We start from the raw sequence: 26,238 nt of genomic DNA, 5'->3' as shown, positions 1-26,238 counted from the left end.
TTGTAAAGGTACCGTTAAATGGTAGTAAATTTGGCTTGGGCAGACCCTTGTACTTTAACTATTAAAACAAAGTTTCAATTAGCAAACCATAACTTTATTTAAAATTGTGATTTCCTTTTTTTTTTCTCTTGATTTTTAAAATGACAAAATAAATGTAGCAGACTGTGTTCATAAATGTAGCAGACTGTGTTTATAAATGTAGTTATTCATCAAAAAATAAATAAATATTTAATCTATATATTTTTATATTAAAATATTCAATTTTAATTCTATATCAAAATAGATAAGTTCAGCTAAAAAAAAATTAGAAATTTTGAAGAATTTTTTTTCACAAAATTTCTTTATAGAAAATCAGATAATGTCAAAGATATTGTAAACATATTATGAGAAAAAAATACCAATTAATAACCCTACTGCGTCAAATAGACTTTGAAAAGGAAGAATGACACTATATTAGGAAAAAAACATCTGAATTCATCAGCCTATTTTTCTTTCTTTTTCTGTTTTTGGCATATTAGGGTAATTTCTTTTTCATATAACCTCAAGCTTCAGAAATATACATTTTCCACCAATAAAATATGATGTATATTTTAATTCACGCTTTTTCATTCAAAAGGTAGAATTTTAATTAACATTATTTGTATTATTTTTTGAAAGAAATTCATGTTTATTGATTACTTTCTACAGCTATGCAAGTCTATATTAAGACAGCATTAAATGTTTACTTTAATCTGTACTTTCAATCTCAAGAATCAAAAGATTTTTAAAAATGTAATTTCAAATGTGTTGGAATTTAACACACACCAAGAAAGTGATTTCGTTAACTAAAATTAATTAATGCAGCAATTTATTTAAATTAAATTTTAATACTAAGAAAAGAAAACAATAAAAGTATCAAAAATTTAAAACACTGTTTAACTTTTAAAATCAATATATATAGATAAAAAAAATTAGTTGATTTAAATCAATGATTTTTTTAAAAAAATCATTTGATTTAAATCATGATTTAAATCGTGATTTAAATCAAGCTGATTTAAATCAACGAACCCTGCTTAATTGCCTTTATAAATGAATGTTGTAAACGATTGCTATTGATTTTGCAACTATATACATGTATTCTTATAGAAGGATATACATTCATACAAAAATATTGTAACATACTTATTGAAAATAGTGATACTTAACTTTTATCATTATAGCTTTATTTGCAAAGGATTCAAAATTTTGCACATCTAAATTGTTAAAAATAAACAAACAAACAAAAAAACTTGGAACTATTAATAAATTCAAGAACTAAAAAGAAGAATTTAAAATTTGGCATTTCTTAAATATTAGAAATAAGCTAAACAAAACTTTCAAAACTTGTAACTACTAACAAACTCTAAGTCAGGAATGACTAAACATTCTTCAGTAATGTAATATGCCAAACAAAATGATGCTTGGAAATGTTGAAAATTTTGTTTAGTATCCTAATATTTTACTTCAAATAGTATGATTTGATATAATCATGTTGGGAAAATGCAAAAATCTGTTCTTAAATATATTTTAACAACTTTTTTTCTAATTTTAGTGCCCAAAAATGAATTAATTTTAAATCATAAGCAGTTAAACTCAAATTAAAATACAGTTCTATCAAAACTATGGGTTTTTGAGAGTTTTTGACAGAGGTTTTTTTGACATGACGGTAAAAACCGTCATGTGTCAAAAACTTGCCAACCCTGGCCTAATATAAATATGGTGTGAAATTATAAGCCTAAAAAGGATAATAAGCTTCTAGAAAGCAAAATGAGTGAATTTCTTTTAATGATTGATTTTTCCGGTTTTCTGAATCGCTGCAAAAAGCCGTTTTTTTTTATTGTTAAACCAAACTAAAAAAAAAATTTTTTTGGAAATAATCTTAAAAAGAAGAAAAAACGATGGATTAATACACTAATGATTATTTCTAAAATGATGGTAAGGTAAACATCTTTCAAAAAAGAAAGAAAATCCTAAAATCTTATGAGGAAAAAAATATTTTTCTTAAAAAATGGCGGGAAAATGTATCGAATTTCGTTCCGGTTTTTTGGTTTTCTGATTTCCGAATAACGGGTTCTGTACTGTAACAATATTTTTAATATATTATTATTAAACGTGAATTTCAAATTTGACTAATCACTTTCTGACAGGCTCAATTCCAGACTATGTTGTTGTAATGCAACCTCATTTTCTCAACAGTTATTATGGTTAATTATCTTGCTTCTGGCCAGGGTTGGCAGGTTTCTGACATGTGACAGTTTTTGACAGTTTAAACCGTCACGTCAAAAACCTCACTGTCAAAAATGTCGAAAATGTCAAAAACCTATATTCATATGTGAAATTTAATTAATACATAAAATTTATATATTTTTTATAAAGGATAGTGTTTCTAAATATGTTCTAGAAAAAACAAATTTAAAATTTTGAAGAAACACTTATATTTTGAATAGTAACCAAAATCTTGTACTTTTGAAAGCTCACATCTTTTGTAATATTATGTATTCATTTTCATGTGTTATTGAAAATCTGCAGTGATATTATTAAGAAATTTATTTATAACCAAATTTAGTGTATAGTATAGATTATACTAAAAATTAGACATTTTTAAAGATAAACATTAGCAGTTTTGTACATCTTTTAAAGAAAAATCTTTTTAATATTCTTTTAAATCTTCTTAATAATCTTTTTAACATAAGACAATACAAATTTAAGTGCTTTCTGTTAAATACACAGAGTAGTTAGTTCACAGAGTTCTTGCTTTCAAGATATGCATTATTTGTATTCTTAATACAAGTGGGGGAAACAAATTAAGAGGTAAAAATTGTTTTAAAATGGTAAGTGTAATAATTATAAATAAATATAATAAACAATATGAATTATATTTATCATTATTCCCAAATATAACTACTTTTAAATTCAAATTAACATACTGGATAATAAAGATATTCGGTATAACATTAAATTTTTTTTTCATACACTTGTATCAAGTTTGTATTTATACAACATAACTTGTAAGTTCCTTATAAATATTAGTTATATGTTCCTTATATGTCAAAAATGCATAGTAATAAACTTTTAATTTTCTTAAGTATCAAAAAAAAACTTTTTTTTTTCAAAATATAAATATTTAAAAAAATTTTGTGCAAAATTTTTCTGCACATGCATTTGAATATAAATTTCTGAGATTTTAAATCTGTTATTTTACCTTAATTTTAATTAAAAAATATCTTAAAACCTGCGATTACCTATAGTATAATTAAATTTCAATATAATGCATGGCAACTGTTGGTAGTTTTGAAGTTTATATATTTTTTTGGAAAACTTTAGTTTTTGACATTTTTGACGGGTTTTTGACGGTTTAAACCAGTATTATACCCTTGTCATGTCAAAAACCACTTTTTGACGTCAAAAACCCAACCCTGCTTCTGGCACAACAATTTCCACATCATTTTTAAAATTTCTATATTTTAACTACGATATAAAGTACTAAAAAAGTATTAAGAATTGTGCATTTGAGTACATAAACTTTCACACAAGTACAAATATTTAATATTTATCATTTAGGGATCATTTTAATACAATAAATAACACAGCAATGATTGTGTTGAATTTTCTGCATTACAAAATGTATTGAGATATTGCTTAAAAAAAAAAAAATGTTTGTATGAATCTTGATTTTGATAGTACAATATTTCTTAGCACAATCAATTTTGCTTCTGATTTCGAAAAATAAAATCATTCCCTGTCTAAGACATTATCTAAAACTAAATTTCAAATTTTTATATACTAATTCCTATGATTCTCTACTGAAGAATTTAAAAAATTTACTACTTTCTGAAACGAAAAATTAACTACTTTATTATTGCAAAACAAATTAACTTATGGAGATAACAGACTTAACATTTTACTTTCCTCTAATATATTCTATTTGAAATTAGTTCTTCTGCACTAGAGGTATTTTGCCTCTTTCACAAATCATCACTATGTGCAGGTTTCCTATTAATAAATTTTATTCAATCCATGAAATCTGTCAGAATAGTTGATAAAAAAGAGATAGACAAGAGAGCCTATAGAGATTAGACTAGAAAAACAAAGCAATCACGTGTAATATTAAAAAATACGAAAATTATATCAAGTTTTTTATTAAAGTGAGGGGATGATAACATAGAGGGGAATAATAACTTTAGTTTTCATATTTAAAAATGTATTTAACCGAATGCAAAGCATATACGTCAGTCCTTAACTGCTTTTAAAAATAACAGTAAAACAAAAATAAACTTTTTTTAACTAGTCTTAAAGACTAGTTAATCCAACAATAGACTAGGAATCAATCCAACATTAAAGGTGATTTTCTTACGTGAATGAGAAAATATACAGAGTTTGCTTTTGAAGTTTATAACTAAAATAACAATATAACTATTCCATAAGTGTAAACTAGAACCCCTTAAATAAAATTAAAAAATATATATCCTTTAAAGCAGGGTTGGGTTTTTGCAGTCAAAAACTGGTTTTTGACATGACAGTGGTAAAAACCGTGTTTTTACCGGTAAAAACCATCAAAAACCTACTGTTTTCTTTAATTTATGGCATATAGAGGACAATATATTATTTTCACATAATTGCCTTTATAAATGAATGTTGTAAATGATTGTTATTGATTTTGTAACTATATACATGTATTCCTATAGAAGGATATACATTCATATTGAAATATTGTAATATACTTATTGAAAATAGTGATCTTATTTTTATCATTATAGCTTGATTTGCAAAGGATTCAAAATTTTGCACTTCTTAATTGTTAGAAATAAACAAACAAACAAAAAAGCTTGGAGCTATTAATAAATTCAAGAACTAAAAAGAATTTAAAATTTGGCATTTCTTAAATATTAGAAATAAGCCTAAACAAAACTTTCAAAACTTGTAGCTACTAACAAACTCTAAGTCAAGAATGACTTGACATTCTTCAGTAATGTAATATACCAAACAAAATGATGCCCGGAAATGTTGAAAATTTTGTTTAGTATCCTAATATTATTTTACTTCAAATAGTATGCTTTAATATAATCATGTTGGAAAAATGCAAGAATCTGTTCTTAAATATCTTTTAACAACTTTTTTTCTAATTTTACTGCCTTAAATGAATTAATTTTAAATTACAAGCAGTTAAACTCAAATAAAAATAAAGTTTTACCAAAACTATGGGTTTTTGACATGACGGTAAAAACCATGGTATAAACCGGTAAAAACCGTCATGTGTCAAAAACCTGCCAACCCTGCTTTAAAGCAATATATATCCTTTAACCATCATACTATTAGAGAAAATTAAAGCATTTTTCAAAAATAAATTAATTTCAGAAATTTAAATGAGGGAATGAGAGCGAATAGTTATGTTAATAATATTTGCTCAGTTTCTTTCTTTTTACAATCTGAAGAACTTCTCTAAATTTTTATTAAAATTTGTTTTGCAGTTTTATCAGAACATGTGCACTGCTTCTACAAAAATAATAATGCCTGTGATCTGAAACATTCTGAATCACTATGAGAGAGGGAATTATATAAACAGAGTTTTAAACTTGTTTTCTAAATAAAAAAAACCATTTAAAGACCAAAATATTAACTTAATGCATAGAAATAACATTACAAATTTAAATTTTAAAGGATTGAGAAAAGTACTGGCATTTCAATGCAAAATTTGGCATTTCATTACTGACATTTCAATGCAAATTACAGGCATTTGAATTCTTTTTTTCTTTTTCTTTTTGTAAGTTAGGAGAAAATGAGATTTTCATATCAGGGGTCTGTCCAGACATTTTGTAAAAGGTCTTGTTTTTGTAAAATTGTGAAAAAATTACTCGTAATTTGTGAATATAAAATAAACGCTAAGTCACATTCTTTCAACCATGGTCCTGCTTTTATGAATTTTTGCAAATAGACTCCGGTTATTGCAAAGAACTTTTTCAAGGAGTTTTTAAATTGTAAATAGATACAAGATTATGCTCAGCACTGCAAAATTATGATTAATAAAAAATAAATTTTCAAAAATAAACAGCAATTACTGCTTCTAAATTAGAGATGCAACATACAAATATTTGGTATTAAGCCTAATACCTACTGCTGAACGCAGAGTATTCATTTCGGACGAATAATGGAAGAAGCGTGTGCCGAAGACAAAACTTAATTCGTTTACATCCATCTTTCTTGTTTTCCCCCCTGGGAAGGGTTTATTCGATTAACAAAACAACAATGAAGATAAAAAAATTTTTGAAGGGTCCGATTGAAAGAAAAATCCTTTTGTGAAGGGTCCGTTTTTATGAAAGGATATTTTGCAAAGGGTCCGTTAATGGACCCAAATTTCTTCTGAACAGACCCCTGCATATGTTTAAAAATTAATAAAAAATATTTATTTCAAATAATACTTCAAACTTACGAGATAATGTAACAAAGATCTTCAAGTTATTAACTGAACATATAACTTATTTATTTTTCTAAAGAAAAAACTTAAATATCATTTTATCCAAAGTAGAGAATTATTCAAAAGAGATTATTAGTCTGCATACATTTTCATTGGCATTTCATTTCACATTTAAATTAATGAATGGAATTCAAATAGATAAATTCAACATGAAAATGTATAATATTTACTATTGTTATGAAAGGTACTGTTTTGTGAAAAAACACAAAAGCAAAAATCAATACAACTTATTTTACTCTTACACTGATTTCTGGTCTGGAAAACAACTGATATTCTTTCATGGCAATGTGAGACAAATTTTTGTGAACCCAACAAGCCTTGTACTATTGATACTATCATAATTATTCAAACAAATACACCATATTATATATAAAAGGGTCTGCACCAGTGTTTGCTTTTTGCTGGCCGAAACTAGGGCAATTTACAGTAAGGTCAATCAGATGACCAAAATTCTAAAATTCATATTTTCAGGAAAAGGTGACATTTTAAAGGTAAAAAACACAAATTTAAGAAACAATAACTTTTGACTTATTATCAGTTTTCAATAAGTTATAGGTTGTTAGATGAAGGGCTACATGTGAGTCTCTAATAAATAATTTTTTTATTCACATTATTAATAAATAATAGAAAAAATCATGATTAAACTAAACTGTAAAAAGACAGGTTATCATGCCCAAATGTGTCCAAACATTACACATTTTGATTTATACTGGGTTATGTAAAATTTTAAGAAATTCCAAAATTCAAGGTGAAATAAAATTATTTTGCACTTCAAACTACGTTTAAAAGATTTAAACAAGATATAAAGAGAGGGAAAAGAAAAGATCTTCAAGTTGGAAAATAAGAGAGAGAAAAAGTTCTGTGATATAATAGGCAGGGTTGGCAAGTTTTTGACACTTGACGATTTTTACCATGGTTTTTACCGTCATGTCAAAAACCCATAGTTTTGGTAAAACTGTATTTTTATTTGAGTTTAACTGTTTATAATCTAAAATTAATTCATTTTTAGGCAATAAAATTAGAAAAAAAAAGTTGTTAAAAGATATTTAAGAATAGATTCTTGCATTTTCCCAACACGATTATATCAAAACATACTATTTGAAGTAAAATATTAGGATACTAAACAAAATTTTCAACATTTCCAAGCATCATTTTGTTTGGCATATTACATTACTGAAGAATGTCAAGTTATTCTTGACTTAGAGTTTGTTCGTAGTTACAAGTTTTGAAAGTTTTGTTTAGCTTATTTCTAATATTTAAGAAATGCCAAATTTTAAATCCTTTTTAGTTCTTGAATTTATTAATAGTTCCAAGCTTTTTTGTTTATTTGCTTATTTCTAACAATTAAGAAGTGCAAAATTTTTAATCCTTTGCAAATCAAGCTATAATGATAGAAGTAAGTATCACTATTTTCAATAAGTATATGCATTACAATATTTCTATGTGAATGTATATCCTTCTATAAGAATACATGTATATAGTTGCAAAATCAATAGCAATCATTTACAACATTCATTTATAAAGGCAATTATGTAAAAATAATATATTGTCCGCTATATGCCATAAATTAAAGAAAACAGTAGGTTTTTCATGGTTTTTACCGGTAAAAACACGGTTTTTACCACTGTCATGTCAAAAAACTAGTTTTTGACGGCAAAAACCCAACCCTGTAATAGAGGTGTAAATTTTCCACTTCATCCATCTAATGATATGCGAATTTAAAACATTATATTTTTATTATTTATTGATAGGCAAAACAAATATATTTAAAATAAGAAAGAAGTTATATTCAGAGGAATCAAAACTCTTGATTACAGTTGATCAAACACCTGTGCCAAGAGAAGGCGACATGGCAATTTGATTATCTTTCTTTGCTATTAATAAAAGAGGAAAAAAGGATAGTTCGATTTTTTTTAAAATATTAATTTGATTTTATAATTTTGCCTACAATGGCAAAATTAGCATGCCCTAATTCTGTCTTGTCCTTATTGTGCCATAACCAAAATGGAAAATTATATGTTCTATCTTCTCTTTCAGCATTCCGTCTATGATTTTTTGCACATTTGACATGTTATAGATCAGGGGTTTCCAACTGACGGCCCGTGAAGTAAAAAACCGATTTTAGTTGTCTTTTTTTTTCGGACAATTTTCGTAAAAAATCTAAATGGATTTAAAATACTTTTCATTTGTTTAAGAAAACCTAATTTCTTCGTTTCTGTAAAATTTAACAAACCAACGATGCAAAAAAATTTATCTCTCAGGTTTTGCACCCATGAAAATATTTATTCAAATACAAAAATAATCGTGTATGTTGCTTTTGTTTTATCAGAAATTTTCTCTGAGAAATTCTCCCATTTAACTTTTTGAAACTACACATTTTGGACGAAATTATTAACATTTGTAAATTTTAAAATGCATAAAACAGGGAATAAATATCATGTTTTATTTAAATTCCCTGAATTGAAGATCGCATAAGCAGAAAAGAAAAAAAATAATTTCAGATGCTCGTGTATTTTTATTTTTTTTGCTATAATTCCTAATAAGTAAAAAAAAAAAAAAAAAAACTGTTAAAAGCAAAATAACAAGCATTACTTGTAATGCTTGTTATTTTACTTTTTGATATTAAAAAAACTATGATAAAAATCTGACAGTAATATTTAATGTTTCTTCATACATAAAAAGAGTCCTAAATAAAATAATGAAAAAGTTGCGACCCGCTCTTTGACTGGTACTTTTAATTGCGACCCCCAGCCACATGTAAGTTGGAAACCACTATTAGAGCATAAGCAGAACTACTATTCTTATAACTGCAACAAACTTTTCAGTTTTTAGTAAATATATCAAATATTTACTTTAAGTAAAATAATAATTAAATCTAATATTAACAAATTGTTAGTTTTTTATCATATTAAACACTCAAATTCAAAAATTTACCATTTAACTTTCAACATAAAGCCCTTTTCACTAATTTTGTTTTTAGATTTTTTTTTCTTCCCTAGTTGTTATTTGAATGGCAAAAGTAACAAACCAATCATGTAAACACTAAAACAGTCTTAATCTTTGCTGTATATAAGAATATAATTGGTAAGATTCACTGATTTAAAAATGTAAAAAACTTTTCTTTCTTGAGGTATAGACTTTTGCAGGGTGCACTCATTGCAATATTTGATTTTGAATGGTAATAATAATAGTATATGTAAATTGTACTTTAGTTAACATTTAATTGTTTTACGTCAGCTTTAGATGAATGGTTAATAGCTTGTCTGGAAAGAAAAGGCGGTTGGTGCATAATATCATTTGTCATGAAACTGTGCAGTCATGACCCCTGATCTACAATGGGCTGTTACAGTACTATTATAATTGATTAACAAGAAATTCAAATGACTTATAACGAGTTAATGTCTAAATTCTTAGAAAAATATAGTAATTATTACAATAAATATAAGAGCTGAATTCAGAAAATTGATATATCTAAAAACAAAATGTAAGGTTGAAATGTTATTCAACTTACCAGACTTATTAAACAAATAGAATGGTATTTCTCAGATGAGATAAAGTAAATTAAAGTAAATTTTGGAACTCGGCTTCATAATCTAAAACAAAACAGCCTATTTCACATAAGTTTTCAAAGCACTACAACAGATAAAATATGTCAGACACACATTTCCTTACATGAAAAAGAGTCACCAATCATACTAAATTTAACTTGGCACCGGCCGAAAGAAAAAGAGTTCTTCCAGTAAATGTAACAACAAAGATTTCATGCAGAATAATTTTAAATTTACAGCACAAATTAATCAAATTCTGAAACTTAATTGGAACTAATATTTAAAGTTAACAATTAATAAATGTTTGTCGAACGAAATCACTACCAAAATAATAATATTCAATCAGCACATCAGCACACTCAAGAGCAATAAGGTTTTTTTTTATGTGACTGTAACGCACTACATTTTTTCAACTTCTGAAATTTATCCACACTTCTGTAAATAGGTAAACAATTTTAACACTTTACGAACTTAAAACGCTTATACTTTTTGATGCATAATCTCGAAATATTCTAAAAATTATTTTGTATTGCCAATTATTAAAAAGATAACTTTAGCACAACAGGCTCTAAAATCTTTATCTCCCGGCTTGAAAAACAACAAAACTCAAGAAATATCATTTTTGTATAATTTAACATCATTCAATTTGGCAGCTCTCAAGTGCTTGCAATGTAAATAAACAAACTAGTGTGTTTCATAAGATTTCATCTCAAGATTTCATTATCAAAGATTTCATCTTTAAACTTTTCAATAATTGTCTTTCATTCAAAGAACTCTTTGTTAAAGAAAGCATGGACACAAAAGATATTCCTGTCTTTGATTATTCGGATAAAGATTTTATTTTTTCCTTAGATCCCAACTTGAAGGCTAGAGTAAGAGCATTAGGTTTTATTTACCTGAATTATTCCATTAAAGTATAGATTTATACGTGTTTTATAGGGATAATGGTTTAATATTATAATTTTTGTATTTCACATTTTCTTAGAAAAATAGTACGGATGAAAATCCCAATGAGAATCGCAATGCTCAAAATTTAAAATTGTATGTTATTATGCATAGATTAATTATCTACTCATATTTTTTGATTTCCAAAGTTCAGTGATGTGTAGTTGGAAGTTCTTTTGGACACAAGCATAATATACAAATATATATCAGCCCCGGTTTATACCTTAAAAAAAAAAAAAACACTTTTGCTAATAAATATATGATGTCACTATTTGGAAGTTTTTGTTTTCTTAGCACTTTTTTTTTTATTTCCTCTATAGTGCAAAATTTTATTTAAATAGAGGACTTTACCTCTAATTAACCCAACAGTGGCTACTAGTTGGTACCATTCTAGGATTCTCTCTCTCTTGTCAGCTGTTTTAACAAAATTTGGTGATCTTTTTTGCTGCAATTACAAATATGGAAATGTTCTCAGCATGGTTAAAACTTCGCAAATACTAGAATCTGTTTGTATTTTTGTAATGTAAAAATTCAAAAATTTTGCAGCAATTTTTTTGTTTTATTTATGTATTTTCATTAGTTGTATCTTAAATTTAAAATTTAATCAAAGATTAGTATGAATCTTAAACTTTACAGTAAATGTAATAATTTTTTCATATGTCCTTGGTAGTAAACTGGGGAGATTTCTGTATCGTAAACTGTGGCAGAATAATCGCAAAGTCTTCTCAACTTCTGTGCAGTGGTCCACGAGAAAAAAAAATATTTCAAACCATGAGCATCTCAGAAATGATTCATAAAATTAAAATACACAGTCATTTTAATTCTCTAAAAAAAAAAATTTTTAATCTGCTAAACATCTACAAAAAGATTAATCTCTTTCTTGATTGTACCTTTCATGAGTTCAACTTGATAATTCATGAAAATTTTCTTTATTTGCCTGAAATAGTATTAGGGAGACTTAAAGAAATTTCTAATTATTTGAGGAGAAAATATGCCTTCAATCCCTTCCACCAATGACGCCCATGTTTTAAACAAAAATGTCTGTTTTCTTAAACAAAAAATTTTTTTAAAATTTTTTTTGTAAAAGAGACCCTGGGAGTGATTGTTTTTTTAAAATAGAATTGGTAATAAAATTTAACTCTTCTGTGAATCCCTTAGAACAATGTAATATAAAATTATTATTCATAAATATGTGTTCCTTCTCTGAAGCTTACTGTAATATAGAGGTGCACTTTAAAGGTAGTTTTCTGTGAAAGGTGAACTTTCTTCTGTGAGCTTTACTTTTCTACAAAATCATTACTTCTTAATATTTCATGATATAAAGTTTATTTTAACTTGGAATATTACTGTATAATTATTTTTTTTTTTTAATATACAGCATTTATGTATCCTACAGTTGTGATTTATGTGCATAGTTTTTGTCTTATTATTTCAGTTCGATGGGAAGCTTCATAACCTATGGGATAATAAAATGCAGACTAATTGTTTTCGCTACAAATTAGGAGACTTAAAAACAAAGTACTTGCCAGGGAGTTATAATTTTGTTGCTCAGGTAAAATTTATGAGAAATTATTTTTACTTTTAAATAATATTAATTACCATAAATATTTTAATGACATAAAATTGTTCAAAATAATATAATCTATAATTTTTAGAGAGATCCTTTTTCCATAATAGGCGGGTCCTATTATAACGATACATAAAATGTCATTTGCTATTCCATAAAAGCAATGTTATTTTAATACTCTTTAGGATGAAAATGTCATTTAATGTCATAAAATGCAATGCCATAAAATGTCAGCAAATGTCATGAAATGTCATTTGCTATTCCATAAAAGCAATGTTATTTTAATACTCTCTTTAATACTCTCATGTGTATAATAAACCATTTGTTCCAATATGATGACTGAAATTTTATTTAATTTTTTTATCCTCAAAACAAGATCATTTCAAAAATAAGTGTCAAACATTTGCAAACTTTCTAAACAAAATTATTCCATTTTCAAAGTCATTTAGGATTGTAACAGTTACAAAGTAGTTATTTTTGTAACTATTTTTTCTATTTTTTATGTTACCTTACAGTAAATATAATCCTCCTTCATTATCTTTTGAATAAAGAAAAGGTGACTCAACCCCTAAGATTCTTATTCTAGGAGACCATAACTTATTGTGAAAAAAATTGGTGAAACACGGATTATTTTACTTTCATAATCTTTTGAGTATATTGCAATGTCATGTGCAAAATGGCATATTGTCTGGCATGTGGTTTCTTTTAATGATTTAAAAGATGCATTCACAATCTTTTTAAACTTCTTTTCATATTTTACAATAAGTTTATCTTATTATCTATTATGTTATTATCTATTATGTTATTATCTATTATGTTATTATTATCTCTTTTGTAAATTTTAGTCACGTTTTTTGTGTGATGTGTTAATTGTAAATTGGTTAAATGAGTTAATTGTGAAATTTCCTTAGGAGTATATTTTTAAAAGTAAAATACAAGGTTTTTACAGTTATCTGGACCAGTGTTATTTATCAGAAATGGTTGCCCTTAGTGTATTACTTTTGCCTAAAATGCATTATTTCAAATGGTATTTTTATTTACATATTTTTAAGGCAATCACATTTTTTATCAATCAGCTTTCTAATTCTTTTTAATGGGAAATATTGTTTTTTAAAATTAGTCATGTAACTCTCAGTTTAAAGTAAATATTTATAGTTATTTTTATGCATTCATGATGTTATGACATCATATTAAAATGTCCATTTTCTCTTGAATGAGAGGGACTGTTTATTGTCAACTGTATGATAAAATGATTTTTTTAACAAAATTTAATTTCTATTTAATCAAGTAAAAAATTTTAAATAATGATGTTTTTTGGTGACATAAAAAAGTCTATCAGAAAACTAAACTAATTTTAATCAATTTATGTGAGCTTGTAGAGTTTAAATAAACTAATTTCTCCATTTTACCTGTTTTTTATTATTTTAAAAATGCTTAATCCTTTTAATTTTCTAGTTAAATGTCAAAAGAGCTGTTGATCGACGTAAACCTCAATTTATATCGAGTATTGTTATGCCATTTGATCCAAACTTGTTTCATTTTGGCAAAGTGTCAGAAAAGGAAGTTGGTATATTTTTACTACTCAGAATAATAAGATTTGTTTTCTTAGCTGATTCTAATTTTTATTTTTCTCTACATAGATCATTTTTACTTTGACACCTAAGCATTGGGAAAAAAATCTACTTAATAAAGAGGTATCACATTTTTATTTACTTATTTTTTTAAATTATCATATTCCAATCTATCTGATTTTATAGCCTTAATATTTTTCATTAATTTTTTTTATCTTTATGTAGTTCTCTAATTATTCAATTTCTTATATGCTTGTTGAACTGCAAATTTGTGCTTCAATAATTACTGGCTATAATAATATTTTTTTAAAAATCAGGCATTTTGTATTAATTAGTTATCTTTTTTAAGCACAAGTTGGATATAATATGGCTATTTAACTTAGGTGACTTTATTAATAAACTATTGTATTGTGAGTCTTTTAATATTTCCAGTTCTAGTGCATATTCATATTTTGTTATTTAAAAAACATACAGATACTGTTTCAAAATTTAATCTTCAACATATCTCTATCCAAAATAGTTTTTGCTTTGTAAATAAGGAATGGTATATATGTAATCAAACAATGTTTTGTAGGGCAAAAATATAATGTGATATTTTTTTGTTGATATTTTTGGACATGTCAAGGAATAGTATTTCTGAAATTGAGTGAGAGTCTAATTATTTAACATACTAATTATTTACCTTTACCTCATAATTATTTTTAAGCTCGCAATTTTTTTTTTATGTAAACAGCTTCATAGTCTAAGGTTGAAATAAATTTGGATACTTATGTAATAAAAATCTCCTATTAAAATATAATCTGATTATTTTAGATTAATTTCACAATAACAATATCATAACAATTTTACCTAAAATATGATTTAACTTTGTAAAAATGTACTTAATTTATTTTTAAATGTATAACTTTTTCTATAAACCATATTATGTTTTCAAAGTTGTAGAATTATTCTGATGTTTTTCATGATTTATTAAATATTATATAAAATTAAAATTAATTTATGGTGGGATAAACATAGGAATATTTCTATATGATGGTTTTTATTGATATTCATAAGCAACAACAAATTATAAAACAAAGATTAAAAATAATAACTTTTATTTTATGTTGTTGAATGTTGTTTAACTTCAGCTAATACTTGTTTGATTTTCAGGAGACAGATAAAGGAACTTTTATTATAAATGTTAGTCCAATTGAGGAATGTCACTGTTTATTAGTTCCAGGCCTTGAAAATGGTTTACCTCAAGTAAGTAACATTCATATTTAAAAAAAAAAAAAAAAAAAAAAAAAAAAAAAAAAAAAAACTCACATTATACTATTTTTCTTTGTCTTACACATCAACCTTTTTAGAGGTTCTAAAATTTTTCGTGTTGTATGATAAGAAGCGATGCAAATCTCATTGCAGTCAATTCTTTAGCATTAGTTTTTCAACACTTAGTTCTTGTTACAGCGGTTCTTTGCTAACTAAATTGATAAAAACTTGTCATGTAGGCAAATAAATTTTTAACAACATAGTTTAGAATTTCTGCTAATTCATGATTTTCTTCACTGGTATTTTTTTTCTTTTTTTCAGTTTAAATATGCTTATTAATAATTAAATATAAATATGCTTATTAATTAATTCAAATAATTCAAATTTAAATATGCTTATTAATAATATGTGCATTTAAGGAACTCATTCCTGTTTCTCTAGTTGCCTTTTCATTGTTTTGTCTAGTTGTCTTCTCATTGTTTTGTCTAGTTGTCTTCTCATTGTTTTGTCTAGTTGTCTTCTCATTGTTTTGTCTAGTTGTCTTTGTAATCTGCCATTAGAATTTTAGAAGAAGAAAAAATTTATTCTTATTTTTCTGAATTCTGAGGCTATACAGCCCAATATTGATGCTCGACTGTTGTATCGAATGCAAACAAAATGGATGAAAGAAAATAAGTTTACTTAGTTCCCACGAGTGTTGGGTTTTAGATGTCAGTAAACTGGTTATTGACAAAATAAGTCGAAAAATGTGAAAAACTGCCAAAATTTGACAATAACTATAAAAAATCTGGGACAAATTCCTTTCCTGTCATTGGATGCATTTTATTAAAAGTCAAGCTACTTAGCTGTTTAAATCTTGCACAATATTTGCATTATAATTATTATTATAATCATGATTCATACAATATCATATATAAAAAAACATAACCCAAATCTTTGAATCTGTTAACTGTTTTGTTTTTTTTCCTCAAGAAACATGTTATGATTTATACTTTATAATCATTATTATTTTATATATAATTATATAACTATTCAGTTTATATTACAGATAATAACTGTCAGTTGTTAATTGTTATAAATCGGAATATTCATTTTAATTCTTTTATGTAATAATTTTGGCTGAGTTTTTAGCTTAAGTCAAACTTAAGTTGCCAATACTAGTCAGATCTCAATTTGTGAAATTCCTTACTGATTCTCATAATTTATAGTTAATGCTATTATTATAATGCTTATTGGATTAACATTATTTACAAATTATGTTTAAAATATATACCCTGCTAAGTAAATTGTTTATAATTTACAAAAATTTATATATAAATGTTTGTTTAAAATAAAATCATTAATTTTTTCAACCAATGAATTCAAGTGTTTTATAAAATTATTTTCAATATTTAGTACTGTTAAAATAATATTTCCAATGCATGTTAATTTTTGTATGTTATAATAGTTTTACTTTAATTATGCAAGGCAAATAATATTTATAATGGATTTACTTTTGCACCAAAATTTTAGATTTTTAGCAGTAATTCAAAACAAAAAGGTAGTTTAGTGCCAATGGAACACAATATAGTAGAGTCTGGATAGTTCGAGTCTCATTTGTTCGAGTTTCTAAGTTTTCTATAATTGGAGTTCTTGAAAGTTCGAGTTTCTAAGTTTTCTATAATTAGAGTTTTTGAAAGTTCGAAATTGGCTCAGTCCCTGTCCACCTCGAATTTTCAAAACTCTGCTGTAGATTGATTACTTGTAGTTTTATATATTCTTTTATCTATATTTTCTTCATATATATAATAACTAATACTTATTTTTTTCAACAAAATTTTGGGTTGACAATTTAAAAAAATTATGTCAAAAAGGGTTTTTCGACATGACGATTAAAACCATGGTTGAATTCGGAAGAAACAGTCAATTGTCAAAGTCTTACCCGCCCTATTTCCTATGTGTGTTAATCTTCTTTTTTTTTTTTTTAGCACTTTAATTGAACTAGTTTTAACCAATTAGGTCTAATGTGCAGAGATTATAAGAGAAAAAGTAGAAAATTGTTAACTCATTGTTTAATTTTATTTAAACTTTATTTAGTTGTTAAGAGTTGAGCCATCTTTTGAAGAAAATCAAGTTAAATAGAGTAAAAAATCAAGTAATAAAGAAATATTAACAGGCTATTAAAGACAAAAGAATGAGGACCTCATTAAAAAAAATGAGTTATGGTTACATTCTAACTTTCAGTTTCAGCAAATCGATTATATCAAAAATGTTACAAATATCAATGTAAAATATGAATGTATAATTTTGTCTAATGTGAAGAAAAAATTTGAAGCTCTTTCTCTTGTAGAGATTATGTAATAATCTTTGTAATAATAATCTTATGTAATAATCTTTATCAACTTTTTTTTATCTTTAATTATAAAGTAATACTTTGTATTATATTTTCTTGAGAGGCAATATAAAAATTCTTAAACTCTCTGATAGGTTTTTTAAATGTGTATTCGTATATTTTACATCTTTAGAGATGTTATGCTTGCTTTTAAATTTGATGCTTTGAATTGAGTCTGAGGTTTATGCCAAAATATGCATAATCACTCAAACTTTGAAAGTAAAAATTGAGTTTTGTGTTAACAAAATTCATTCATATTTTGGCAACCATTTACCCCATATGCAATTAGATGCAAAACCTTATACTGTACATTTTTGTATCGATGAAAAATTCACAATTTTTAAACATAATCTGAGTTTTTTGCTTTAATTTTTGTGTAAACTAAATGACATAAAAATTTTTATCGTACGTATTCGATAATTTTCTTTTCAATTTTAAAAAATCAAAACTTGAGACAATATAAGTTCTATTATCATAAGAGCAGCAGTATGAATTGCATGTTTTTAATGTATTATGTCTGTTTTCTGCATAGAGAATTTTTACTTTAGGTGCTTAATATAAATAGCTTGAGACTTGCAGTGGAATCTTTATTAATTAGTAATGACAGGTACTGATGGTTTATTTCTTATGTTAATTTGATTTCTTTTTATGATTTCTTGATATTTTTGTAATGATGCCTTTGATTTCAGGTACTTAAGAGTTGGTTTTAACAGTTTAGGAGCGTATGCATCTGTCAACCATCTTCACTTTCACCTATATTATTTAAGATATAATCTTTATCTTGAAAATGCCGTAAGTAAAGACTTGTTTACACTTAGTACTTATCCTTTTGAATTTAATATGATCGATTAATATTTTTAATATGTATCAATATTACATTATATATTTTCAGAATTACAAATAATTGGTAATTTGAGCTAATTAAGAGCCTTTATTTAACTTAGATCATTGAACTTTTGAAATTATTAAACATAATTAGTTTATTAAATGTTAGTCATAACTGAATCAACGAATTGTTTTTAAGTCTTCCGACAACATTTTTAACCACACACTGCAACTTCAAAGCCAGATGTGATTGTTTGAAATTATATCCCTGTTTTACTTTCTTTTTTATTACCTTTAATTTTTTAACCTGCTGCAGACTATTAAAATTTAAAATTAATTTTATGCATAACTTATGATTAATTGTGTTATTGTAGTTAATAAAGTATAATGTAGTATGGTTATGCTTCACTCTGTGCTATTGTTCAATTATTATTCTAATTTTGTGAAAAAATACTGACAACTTTTATTACCATATTTTAATTATAAACTGTGACCACTGACATTATGAACACCACCAAGTTTTAATTATTTGATGCACAATCATCGATACTGTTTTAACTAAAATGATTTTATGTTTGCAGATGTGATTAATCAATTTTTTCTTTGGATTTTGTTTCAAACTAAAATAAATCTTTTATACTTTGTTGAATAAGCTAGTAAAGGATCATAGCAAATGTCATATTCAATGTTCATAGTCAATTTTCATAGCCAGTGTTCATATTTATTTTTTATTTGAATGGTATTTTTAAGAATTTGAAAATGTAAGGACTTCATTAAAGGAAAAGTGGGTGCGTGTAACAGTGTCAGACATTCAGAAACAATCACAGCACCAAATAATTTATTAACAAGTTAACATGAGAGCAATTAAAGTGAATATAAAATTGTATTAAGATGCATGCATGTGGAACAAAACAAATTACAATAGAAAAATTTTAGTGGTAGAAGATAAGCATAATCCAAGTATTCATTGTCAAATGGCAGACATTAGCAGCGCAAACAACTGTAAACAAATTGTTCAACAAAAAAAAATGGGGGGGGGGGAGAGTCAAGCACCAACATTGGATCAACCAAAGCGCAGGGTCGAAGCAAACGCTAGGATCTGCCATGAATCTGTTCTGCAAATAAGGAAATGGTGAGAGCTATTTGAGGAGTTACAAGTCATGACATCTGTGCAACACTTTGTCTAGGTAAAGAAATAGTGAGATGAGTTTCTGCCATTAAAAATCATATTTCTTCATTTTGTTTTCTTCTGAACACATCCATCTTACAGCAACTTTACATTCACTTTAAGTGTTCTCATGTAATTTAGCTAATCAGTTACACTCAGTCTTCTGCTTTCTTCTTACTTTCCTTCAACACTCTGAATAGTGGTACTGTTATCACGACTGCATTTCTGACACTGCACAATGCAAATAATCACTTTTCATTAAGAAATCCCCTTTACTTGTATATCTTCAATCAAAGTATATATTTTTTTCAGCCTGTAAACCATTTAATTGGAAACTGCTATGAACTTGTCCAATATCCTGCAGAAGGTTTTACATTCCAGGTACAAGATGCATCTGAAGTGGTAGAAACTATGAAGTAAGTTATTTAAATGCTTCTTTAGGACTGAACCAGTCTGAAACATCAGTTGTAATTATTATACACTAGCAGGCTACACTCCATGATCTCTATGCTACCTAACCCCCAGGCAACCTATGTAATTCTTATAGTTAGCTTCACAAACCATGGAAGCTTCATGCATTTCCTGTAGAGGGCTTCATCTGGTAACATATGCCTAATATCTAATGCACTGATGCTTCGCTCTATTAATCTATTATGAAATGTATCAAAGACATTAATATATGCCATTCAAATTGTTATATTAAAAGCAAATGTGGTTAATGTTTCAGATTTGCTGTTACGTATGATTCTAGAAGTATGAAGCATTGTTCAGCTAGTTGAAGTATGTATTCAGCTAGTTGAAGTATGGTGAAGTATTGTTGTTGAAGTACACAACGTGAGTGCTTCATACTTCATAAGTTTTCAACAATTCTTATTGGTTATTACAATACCAGCTGCACATTTTTAGCACTTTTCATTGGTTGCTGTGACACCTTCGATTGATTTTTATATATTGTTAGATATAGTGCTGCTAGCTTTTTTGCAATGAGTGGAGTTTTTCTTTAAAATGTGAAGACTACTCGAGTTGACAAATGACAATGTATTATTTCAATTTCTGCATTCATAATGCAATGAAATTATTTCACCTTCTTGCATTAATGTAGATTTTATCTATACTTACCATATCTTCTTTCATTTAAGTTGAAACTAAATCACACTATTTTAACCCTCATATATGCATGGTGAATCTAAATTGTTTTTTCACAATGAAAGGGATGATAGTACCCATTCAGACTAGCAATGACCTTGAATTTTAGGGTTACATTCCCTTTAAAATACAAGGAAAAGTTACATCGTATCAAACTTGTGGTTGGCATCCTTGCTCACTGGAGTTTTTTCTTCGTGGGCGCATGAAATCTTTAAGTGTACAAAATGCTTGTGGACTCCGCTGACGATTTCATTGTGAGAATTGTTGGTGTTGGCAAAATTACCATAGCATCCGAAATCTTTGAGAGAAACTGTGCATTGGCATGTGATATAAATTTGTCTTTGATATATAAATGATATTGAACATATTTTAGCATTATTCATTGGGCTTTCCAACACCTTTATCTCTCATGCTGAGATTTTAATTTTTGCTTGAAACTTTAATTAGTACAATAACCCTTTTGTAACCCCTTTTTTTAGATCTTTTAATTCTTGATCATTTTTTTTCGAATTTTTGTTATAAGATGAATGCATTGTTCTTTTGGTTTTCAACAAACAAAAATTATGCATTCATTATATACTATTGTAAAATTTCTCGTCGCTTTTTAATTATATTTTATATCCTTTTTTCAGATCCGTTATGAAGTTGATTGATTTTTTAATAAAAGAGGAAATTCCACATAACCTGTTTTTCTCTAGAGGAAGGAGTTTTACTGATGAAAATGTTTGCAGTGTTGTCAGAATTTTTGTATGGGCCCGAACAGCTATTTATGGTAAAATCTAATTTATAGTTATTTTATTTATTTTGGTTTGGTTGCTGGCTTTTTCCAAACATAAATATGGTTCTTTTTTTGTCAACTTTTATTTTATTTTTACTCAATATTTTTGTCTGTTCTTATCTTCAAACGCTATTTTGTGCAACATATAACTCTAGAACCATTGATGATTGTTCTGAAATTTGAACATTAACTGCACTGAACAATCCTAAAACTCCCCTTAACCTCAAAAATCATTTTGAAATTTTAATGAGACTGTTTGAGAGAGATGTTTGAAAAATCATTTTCTAACATTAGTTTAGCATTAACTATTGTTATACATTGTAAATCAATCTGTTTAACATTTTATTGTATGTCATTTTATACACAATCATCTTTTGCAAGCTAATCATTAATGTGAATAATGGTATGTGGATAGGTGCTATGACCACTAAAACTGTATTTTTGAAGTTATCTGAAACCACTTGTTTCCTTTGTTAATAGTATTTAAAACATATTTATGGAGCTAAATAGTTTAAAATTAACACTTATTGAAATAAAATAAAAAAATTTATTACATACTAAAAAACAAAATTAATCGAGAAAAGATACTGATTGAGAGGAATTGTTATCAAATTGCCATATATTATTGATACCCATGATACTAATTAATTTTGGTAATTAGTACTTCTGATATAGGGTAATTAGGGCTATTTTTTAAAGGTACCAAACAAAATATATTTGTTGTGTGATTCGTAATGAAAATAGTAGAGCATAGTTGGGATTTTTTTTTTTTTTTTTTTTTTTTTGATTTTTAAAAATTATTTTATTTTAGTTTCTTATCTGATTTCTGTCATGTAAGGCAGAAAATTGTTTGTACTTCAAATACTTGTATCTTGATTTACTTTTGCCCTTCATTCAAGACGCAGTAGTTTTATTGATTAAATATTTTGTTTCAGAGTGATTTTATTTTTTCAATTACGCTACTATGTTATTTTCTTCGTAGGCTCAAAAAATGATTATACTTTTAATGCTGCTGTTTGTGAATTAGCTGGTCATATTATTGTTAAAGGTAAGTCTGTTTCTTTTCCCCTATATTAGACAGAGATTGAATTGGTTGTAACTAAATTGCTTGATTATCAAGATAAAACTAAAAATACGAGTGATATTTTGAGGTATTATGTAATAAGTAAAGCAAAATATATTAAGGCACACACTGCATTATTTACTTGATTCTCTGTAATTGAAGATATTTCTATAATCATCATTGCTAAACAATCATATTGGTAATTTCTGGTTTCTTCCATTTTGTCCAGCTTTTTTCCAGTTTCTTGCAGACAAAATGTTTACCCTATACTTAACAAACTGAACCCTATGCTTGAACTGAAATTTTCTTAATGACTGATAAAAAAAAATTCTTTAAAAAATCAATGTTTTACAAATATTTTATTGTAAGAAAATTCAAGGATTATAAATTCAACTAAACAATAAAAATATGGTTGAAAGTAGAAAAGTAATATTCTATATCTCAAAGTCATATGCATTAGATAAATTATAGAAACTGTCTTCATAAAATTTTATTTACCTTCTTATTTTGCAAGATTTGGCTCCTGAATTTATTAAAATAACTAAATTTAGAACTCTTGTTGTTCGATCACATAGAAATTGGAAGGAAAGTGAATATTAACTTAATACTAATTCAAACCAGAGTGTAACATCTGCGGTATAAATTTTGGAAATCTATTGTTCTAATTTAATCTTTTGCACTCTTGAGTTCTCCCCAAACCCTCTCACACGTGTTTCTTATCTCCCTTCTTTCATTATCTTGTTCAAACTTGCTCCTCTGTCTCTATTGGTTTATCTACTTTGCTTTTTTTTTTTTTTTTTTTTTTTTTTTTTTTTTTTTTGTCTATTTATTTCTCTACTATCATTCAGTGTTGAGACACTGAGAAAGGCTTTTGTTTATAAAACCAAAACTATAGCATGCCCATTTCTGAATTTTTATTTATCTGTTAGTTACATTAAAAAGCTGGAATTGCTTTTATAATCATTAATTTAACTTGTGTCATAGCAGCAGACTCTGAATGTCTGTAATCTTCTGTATAAATTTTTGCATATATTTTATTGATTAGACCTAATTCTGGATTAATGTAATTGCACTGTACTCTTTTATTTCACTTTATGTAAGCCAATATTTCATTTGTTATGTTAGGTGGTCCTCTCAAACTAGGAAATTTGTAAATAAGATTAAGAATATCATGTATTTAAATTAGAAGTTGGTCATATTTTTTCTATCCCATATGATATTTTGAAATTCATAACTTATTTACCTTTATCTGTTTGTTTTCATAGAGGAAGATGGATTTGAGACTACAAATGAGGAATATATTGCTGCAGTTTTAAAGGAAGCTTGTCATGACATATTTTTTGGAATCAGGGACAGAGTAAAAGCTCTTTATTTGTGACCAAAGCTGTAGTAGATATTTTAAATTAACTTCACTTCAACTCTCACTATTTCTGCCAACTGATGCCCCAAACACGATATTTCCTCTGCCATTTGTCGTTATGTTACACAATTGTCATATTTCTGACTATAATTCCAATTCTGTGATACTATTTTTAAACAAACTATTTTTATTTCTGCTCGTTTTAAAAAATACCAAAGCAAAAATTTACTAGTTGATCTATTATAGTTTCAAAACATGTTTATGTTGAGCCATGTATAATTAAATTGTACTTAATTCATCAATTGTCACTTTCTTTATCTAAGATCTTTCATACATTAAACTATGAGGTTTGGGAAAAGTTTTGATTGTTTTGAAATTTTACTAAGATAATTGCATTACTACGGGTAAATTAAATTGGTTTGAATACAATTTCTAATTGATGATAGAGAAGGTACAACTCACTTTCAAAGAAACATGCTTAGTTTCAAATGCAAATTTCATTTTCATTTATCATAAGAAACTACATCACAAAACTTTTCTTAATTACCTCAAGAGTATTCTATACTGTGAGAGAAACCCTTCGTTGCAAATTCTCTATCACCTATGTTTGAAATTTTACGTTTAGAGAAAAGTGTTTTTTTAAGTAATCCTAAAGTAAATCATAAAGTTTCAATTGCTAACAAATTTTTTTAAAAATATATTAAAATGCTAACAAATTATAGCAGGATGACTTTGGATTATGTAGTGGAGAAGTAATCCTGAAATAGTTTGTTTTCATTTTGATATTTTGAAAATATTTTCCAGCATTTCAAACTTCATGGAATACTTAGCTTTACCTAAATGCACTTTTCACTTTACTTACAATTTTAAAATACCAATGAAGGTGGAACAGAGTTTGCCATGAGAACTTTCACCTGTGGGATAGCATCCCCTTAAAAAAGATATACCTTTTAAAGGCTTATTGTTCAAATAATTTTTACTCAACTCATATTTTAAGCAAACTTTCAAATTTCAAAAGGAAAAAAAAAATTATATTTTATTCTTAAAGAAAAAAAAATTATGAAACTGAAATATGCTTTTTTAAGGTCTTTACTTTTTCAAAAAAAAGTCAAATTTTTTCGATAAAAGTTCTTATTTTTTGCTTTGATGAAAGAGTAGGAACCGTGCTTTGATAAAAGAGTGGAAACTATCATTTAAGAACGCAGCTTATTTTTTATCGACCTTTTATACATACATTTACAATGTTTATTTGTTGTTTTCTGATTCTTTAATTATTATTATTTATAATTTATTAAAATATTACTTGACTACCTCTTTAGCCAATTAAAAAAAATTTCCAGTTGCTGCTGTAATTGTATAGCATTTGTAATATTTGCAAGGGCACCTTGATACACCTCAAGGACGTCATTGTGAAAAGTTATGATTGGCATTTGTGACTGCAACTTTATGTTATCTTTTAAAGAAAATGTGTCTTTATGCGAATTCCAAGCTGTCAGATCTCCAAACAATAAAGGAGTTTTCCAAAGCTCCTTCACCGAGGAAAATAAAATAGCCATGATTTAAGTACCATGAACTCGATGCTAATTAGCTTAAGCTATAATTTTAAACTATATACCATATTACCGTAAAGAAGTATAATAAGCTTTAAAACAGGGGTGTCAAACTCGTGGCCCGAGATGAACATTTTTGTGGCCCAAGCAATATATCCAAAGCAAATTAAAAATAAAATAGAAATGTGAAATAGAAACGAAACCAGCATATAAAATTATAATATACTTTATTTATAAACTATACGGATCATTTTAAATTGTATGCGAAAATGTAAAATTCTAATTATCTTAAAATGGAGTACGTTTCACACTAAGCTATCAATTAGATAATACATAATCAGGTTTATCCTACTATAGCGAGGTAAGTTGGTTATCTTGCTCCAAGGTTCTCAAACAATTCTGGGATTTGAAAGAAAAAATATGTAAGTTTTTACAAACTATAAATCAAGATTCAAGCTTGCTCTCCGATCAAATATGGTTGCAAGATTTATCTTTTATGGTTGATGTAACCAAACACTTAGCCGATTTAAATTTATTGTTACAAGTTGAGAATCAAATCATTACGAAAATGTTTGACATAATTAAAGTATTGAAATGTAAACTAT

General features: G+C 26.4%; 2 protein-coding genes across 5 annotated transcripts in view; one reads left to right on the top strand and one right to left on the bottom strand.

Annotated features, from left to right (window-relative positions):
• The window catches only part of LOC107446550 (uncharacterized), a 58,324-nt gene extending 47,678 nt beyond the window's left edge, over positions 1-10,646 (bottom strand). The window contains exons 1-2 of one of the 2 annotated variants that reach the window (XM_071185680.2): positions 10,163-10,646; positions 10,002-10,083 (exon numbers count right to left, since the gene is read on the bottom strand). Coding sequence is in view for 1 of the 2 variants with exons in the window: in XM_071185676.2 (XP_071041777.2) it covers positions 10,163-10,184 (22 nt within the window). In the remaining variant the exon portion in view is untranslated. The remainder of the gene's footprint in view (positions 1-10,001; positions 10,084-10,162) is intronic. The other variant, XM_071185676.2, reaches the window with a different exon arrangement.
• A 39-nt stretch (positions 10,647-10,685) lies between these two features.
• Positions 10,686-24,385, top strand: LOC107446569 (GDP-D-glucose phosphorylase 1). 3 transcript variants are annotated; one of them, XM_071185683.2, is made up of 11 exons: positions 10,686-10,910; positions 12,419-12,535; positions 14,006-14,113; positions 14,191-14,244; positions 15,274-15,366; positions 18,292-18,350; positions 18,433-18,535; positions 20,049-20,152; positions 21,515-21,654; positions 22,643-22,708; positions 23,989-24,385. In XM_071185683.2, the coding sequence occupies exons 1-11, from the start codon at positions 10,830-10,832 to the stop codon at positions 24,099-24,101; spliced, it is 1,038 nt and encodes a 345-aa protein (XP_071041784.2). In that variant the 5' UTR covers positions 10,686-10,829; the 3' UTR covers positions 24,102-24,385. The 3 variants fall into 3 exon arrangements, with proteins under 3 accessions (XP_071041784.2, XP_071041783.2, XP_087020105.1); XM_071185682.2 differs by lacking the exon at positions 14,006-14,113; XM_087163979.1 differs by lacking the exons at positions 10,686-10,910; positions 12,419-12,535 and adding an exon at positions 13,378-13,577.
• The last annotated feature ends 1,853 nt before the right edge of the window (positions 24,386-26,238 follow it).

The sequence above is a fragment of the Parasteatoda tepidariorum genome, chromosome 5, assembly GCF_982258835.1.
Source record: "Parasteatoda tepidariorum strain Cologne lab strain chromosome 5, Ptep-v5.0, whole genome shotgun sequence".
In the NCBI taxonomy this organism is placed as follows: Eukaryota; Metazoa; Arthropoda; class Arachnida; order Araneae; family Theridiidae; genus Parasteatoda; species Parasteatoda tepidariorum.
This window is presented reverse-complemented; position numbering and strand designations above follow the sequence as displayed.